The sequence below is a fragment of the Schistocerca nitens genome, unplaced genomic scaffold, assembly GCF_023898315.1.
Source record: "Schistocerca nitens isolate TAMUIC-IGC-003100 unplaced genomic scaffold, iqSchNite1.1 HiC_scaffold_519, whole genome shotgun sequence".
Lineage (NCBI taxonomy): Eukaryota > Metazoa > Arthropoda > Insecta > Orthoptera > Acrididae > Schistocerca > Schistocerca nitens.
Window position 1 is genome coordinate 204440 of NW_026046052.1, and position 5482 is coordinate 209921.

The 5482-nt window shown below is 58.5% G+C and overlaps 1 protein-coding gene across 1 annotated transcript; it reads right to left on the minus strand.

The window, feature by feature from the left end:
- Window positions 1-2540: 2540 nt before the first annotated feature.
- On the minus strand, window positions 2541-3320 carry LOC126232491 (uncharacterized). Its single transcript, XM_049942741.1, has one exon. The coding sequence runs from the start codon at window positions 3318-3320 to the stop codon at window positions 2541-2543; it is 780 nt and encodes a 259-aa protein (XP_049798698.1).
- Between the last annotated feature and the right edge of the window lie 2162 nt (window positions 3321-5482).

Below are 5482 nucleotides of genomic sequence, written 5' to 3' on the forward strand. Positions count from 1 at the left end.
TGAATTGCATTGCCTTCCCGGATGAAACGTTCGCCGACATGGCTCGGAGGAGGAATCTATGAGAATGCGTTGCCCTTGCCTGCCGTTTCGTGTGCCCTCCTGTTGTGTACGCTGTTGTTGTCCGGTGTAGCGAAGGGTGTGTATGTAGGGGTGTGTGTGTGTTTAGTGGGGAATTGGAAGGTCGATAGCTGCCGTCACGGTCAAGATAACGCAGTCAAAGGTGTCGCGAAAAAGTGTGTTAGCCGTGGTTGGTTGGTTCGTGTGTTTTAAAGAGAATGGACGAGAGAGAGAAAGTAGGTGGAGAGTGCGTTGCGTGTTGCCTAACTGCGTCCGCGAATATGGCAGTAGTTGGTGGTGGGCGTGCCCTTGCATGTGGCCCGGAAGGCGTGTCCGTTTCGCGGTAGTGGCACCGCTGCTGGCATATTCGGGAGATGGGAGGGGCGCGAAAGGAGAAAGGAGACGCGGAGGCTTTTAAAGACGGGGAGGGCGCGTGTGGGTGGCTCGCGCTGCGCTCGGCGGTTGTGTTTGTGCAACAAATGTGTTGCCGGGAGGGGACCGTTGTTGTGGTGCGGTTGTAGCCTCAGACGCGGCCGGCAGTGAACGTGAGACGACGGATGCGGGCCGGGGCGGCGCATGTCGCCGGTGCCATGCCTTTTAAGAGCCGCGTGGTCGGGGGTGTGCGCACCGTGTGTCGTGTTGCGAGACAGCATCATTTGTGCTGCGTGGCGTGGCGTGGCGTGGGGGCGAGGAGAGCGAGCCGCGCGGTGTGCTTGTGCGCCGGAGAATGGCACACTGCGCCTGCCCGTTGAGGAGGCCGATGGCCGTGGTGTGGTGGAAATGGAGCGCGTCGGACGTGCACCAATGAGAAAGAGAAACAAAGCGGCGACAACGAACGAAAGGGGGAGGGAGGCCATTGTGTCACATGCGGCGGTGGGAGGAAAAAAAAAAAAACAAACAAACAAACAAACAAGAAACGAAGACGTAAGAAAGAGGAGAAACAACAAAGAGAATGAGTCGTGCGTTCGCGAGGGGGGGTGCGCGTGTAACTCCGGTACGCGCAGTGCCGGAGCCCAACGGCTGTGTCGTCGACGCCAGTGCTTGTCGGCCGAATGGGTGCGGGAATAGAGGCAGCGTCGGCACGGAGAAGCAAGCAAGAAGGAAGGACGCACGCGCGCTGCGGCGTTTGGCGCGGTTTGCGGCTGGCGCCTTTGGTGGCAACGGCCGGGACAAGCAGCGGTGTATGGTGGTGTGCGGGGCGGACAGGGGCGGCGGCGGTGGTGGACTGGGAGGAGGCGAGGCGGCGCCGACGGTGGCGTGTGGTACGGCGAAAACGGGACGGACGGACGGCGGATGTTGGAGAGGCGCCGCGCACGCAGACACATGGAAGGAAGGAAGGAACGAACGCAAGGGAACAAATGGAGGGGGCGAATGTGGAGATGCGGGCAGGCGGTGGTGTTTGTGGGCATGTGGTGGGGAGAAGGGCGGGGGCGGGAGGACAGAGGCGAGGCGACTGCGTGCTTGCTCGCTCGCTCGCGTGTCTTTTGTTTTTGTGTTTGTTTTTCCATCGTTTGGTCGCCTTGGAGCCTGTCGGTCCCGTCCGTGTGTGGCCACGCTTCGGGTGCGTGTATGTTTGTACGTTTCGTTTGTTCGTCTTCTGCAGCAGAGGCGGTGCGCGGCAGTGGGAACGCCTGCCTGGCGGCTGGGACGGCCAGCAAATGCGGTTGGATGGGCGGCCACAGCACCGCACCTGTGCCCAAGGAGGCGACGCTGGCGGCGGGGCCCCCTCGGATGCGGCCGGCTGGGGGCTGTGTGCGCTGCCGCTGCCGCTGCCGCCGCCGCCGCCGCCGCCGCCGCCGCCGCCGCCGCCGCCGCCGCCGCCGCCGCCGCCGCCGCCGGTGCTGGTGCTGGTGCTGGTGCAGCAGCAACAACGACGAACAACGAGTAAGCAAGAAGAGGACGAAGCGGATGGCTGGTGGGTGAGTGCATTTATTTAGGCGGTCGACAAGGCAGTGCGTGATGTGGCGTTGTGACGGGGGTTTGCTCACGTGGCCTCGTTTGTGTTGATGCGCAGGAAGATGAGATGCGGGCAGACGCAGACGCGTACAGAGAGACGAGCCCGGTCTGCAGCAGGATGTGTGGCGCGGCGCGCCGAGTGCAGAGCAGCGCGCGCCGCCTGGGCCGGGCTGGGCCCGCCCGGCGGCGGGCCGCGCTGTTGTCGCGGACGTGAGCGCCCCCTGGCGGGTGGTCGGAGGCGGCGCGGTGGACGTGTGTCCGGTTGGCCAGTGCACATTGCGAGTGGCTGGCTGGCGGTCGGCGGCGAGACGGGAGAGGAGGTATGTGTCGCGGGCGCCTTTGCTGCGCTGCGTCGTTGCGTGCCTGGGCGTGCGCCTGTCGACTGTGTGTGACTGTGTTGGGCGTTGTGCCACGTACGTGTGTGCTCGGCCGAAGGCGTCGGAAGAAAAAGAGAGAGAGAGACGGGCGGGAAAGTGGGTCGGTGTGCGTGCGTCGCCCGTGATGCGATGATGTCGCGTCATGTCATGTCATGTCTTTGCGAAACGGCTGCCGAGAGGTGTGTGGTGGCGAGCGGGAATGTGCGTTTGGTGGTTGCCGGCCGGCCGGCAGTTGTTGGTGGTTCCTCCTGTGTGGTTGTTTGTGCTGCTTTGATGGCAACGTGGAAGGACGCCGGTTTTTCCGTGCCTTGCGTGTGGTTGTGTCGACGGTGACTGGTTGGGGGTGTGCGCCGATGCACGTGCCATGTTGTTATGTTTGGGTCGTGAGTGTGTTTTTGGCTGTGTTGTTGTGTACGGGAAGGGGGAGAGAGGAGGAGGCGGCGGCGGCGGCGGCGGCGGCGGGGGTGATAGTGCGTGCAGTAGTGCCGTTGCGACGGGCGTCGGGTGGAGCCGTGCGTAGTGGCGGAAAGGTGTAGGTTGCGGGAAGCGAGCCCGTCGCGTGTCGTCGTCGACGACGGGGTCGCGTGCGCTGTGAATCGAGAGTGGCGGGAAAGGGGCAGCGTGCCGCTGTGTCGTGGTCGTTAGCAGAGGCCTGTGTGCCTGTCCGTTTGTTTTCTGTCGGACGCTTGGTGCGAGGTGTTTGTTTTGTTTTGTTGCCGCCGCCGCGGTTGTTTTTGTTTGTCGGCTGTGCTGTGTCGGTGGGTCGGCGAGCTGTTTTGCGGTGCGTGAATGTGTTGGTGCAAAAGTGGCGGCGGCGTCATGGCTGCGACCGCGACGAGCCGCGGGCGCGCCATTGATGATGTTGAACACAGAGCGGCTGTGTGCAATGGGAGGCCTTGTGTACGGGTAGCGGTGTTGTCGTACGTGCATCCGGCCCGGTGCGGAAAGCGCCGTTGCGGTTGCGGGTTGCCTCTGGTCGCGACGTGTGGTGCTCGGCTTTGTGGGTTTTTTTGGTGCCCCTTTGGCCGGTGGGTGGTGTTTGTTGTTTTGTGTGTGTGTGTGTGTGTGTGTGTGTGTGGTCGGTCTCTTTGGCGCTCGGTATATATCTGCCTCCTGCTCGGTCTTGTTGTCGACGTCGTCTGTAGTTTTTTGCGGCTTGCCGACGACCGACCGACCGAACTACTACCTACCTGTGACAGCTACGTGTGGCGCCCGAAGGTGAACGTAACGTGACCTCGGCGCCCTTAGCCTAACCTAAGATGTCCGGCCGTAAGGTAGGTGCGGCCACCTGACGCCTCACGTCCGAACGCTTAACCTAACTTTGACGCCTAACCTAACTTTAACCCTTAACCTAACCCACGTCCACCTAACGTAACCTAACCTAACCCAAGCGACGCCAACCCTAACCTAAGGTGTTGTACACTGCGAATGTCGAAGGCATGTTATAGTCTTAGGTGGAGAGCACTACACGCAACAAGCGGCTACACGGGTAGCAGGGGTTGTGTGGCGTGGGCTGGGCGGTTTTGTTAGGTTAGATGGCCTTGGGCAAGTACAGAAAGGGGGCAACAGCAGCCTCAACGGGTGCGGGGACCAAGCAGCAATCGGTATCGTTTGTTAATTGTCAACTGTCGAAGCTGCGTTGGTACAGTACCGGAACCGCAAGCGCTGACAGAGAAAGCACCGAAGCTCTGCAATCGTGATAAGGTACAGAAAGCTGGCTGACGCCAGGGATAAATTCTGCCGAAATTGTCACAAAGGTACAGACGGTGTTTTAGAAAGGCTCGATTGCATGCAACCGGTGGTGGTGTGTTCGTCGCTGTTTGAGTAGTAGTTTTGATCCTGTAGTGAAGTAGAGGTGGATGGTTCCTGTGAAATATTGTGGGTGGAGGTTACACCCAACAACCGAGCTAGGTTTAATAATAATTGGCTCCTTTGACCGACCTCCCGACGCAGCAGCATTAGTGGCAGAACAACGGAGAGACGGATTTTGGAAACACATTTCACATACATTTTCCTCAGCATGTTAGGGTCTTAGGTGGAGATTTCAATTTACCCGATATAGACTGGGACACTCAGATGATGTTCAGGACGGGTGGTAGGGGGACAGAGAGCATCGAGTGACATTATACTGAGTGCACTGTCCGAAAATCACCTCGAGCAAAATGAACAGAGAACCGACTCGTGGAGATAACATCGTGGACCTACGGATGACAAACAGACCCGAACGTGTTTCGACTCTGTATGTGCAGAACAGGGACGCAGTGATCATAAGGCCGTTGCAGGGAGGACGGTGTATCTATCTGTTTTGGCTAGCAAGAGTAATAGAAGGCAGATTTGCAGACGACCCGACAGATGAAAAGGCAAATGCCTGTTCCGACACTGACAATGTTGAGTGTTCATGGAGAAAGTGCAAGGCAATGGTAAAAATGCGTTTTTAGACAGGTACGTGCCGAGTGTCGAACTGTGAGGGATGGGAAAAAAAACCCACCGTGGTATACTACAACAACAACGTTAGGAAACTGTTGCGAAAGCAAAGAGAGCTTCACCCAAAGTTTAAACGCAGCCAAAACCTCCGAGACAAACAGAAGCTAAACGATGTCCAAAGTGTGAGCGTAAGGAGGGCTATGCGTGAAGCGTTCAGTGAATTCGAAAGTAGAACAAACCCTATGTACCGACGTTGACAGAAAATGCTAGGACGTTCCGGTCTTGCGTTGAATCAGTAAGTGGCTCGAAACAGCATATCCAGACACTCCGGCATGGTGATGGCATTGAAACAGAGGATGACACGCGTAAAGCTGTGAAATACCTAAACACCTGTTTCCAAAGCTGTTTCACAGAGGACGGACCGCACTGCAGTTCCGTCTCTAAATGCTCGCACGAACGAGAAACCGGCTGACATCGAAATAAGTGTCCAAGGAGGAATGGGAAAGTCCGCCGGACCCGACGGGATTACCAATTCGCGATTCCTACACAGGGTACGCGAAACAACCTGCCCCCCTTCTAACAGCCGTGTACCGCAAGTCTCTGGAGAGGAAGGGAGGGTTCCAAATGATTGGAAAAGAGCACAGGTAGTCCCAGTCGTCGAGCAGATG

Bases quoted from the DNA above. Each gene is read 5' to 3' on its own strand.
- LOC126232491 (XM_049942741.1), bottom strand. From the start codon at position 3,320: ATGCACGTACGACAACACCGCTACCCGTACACAAGGCCTCCCATTGCA.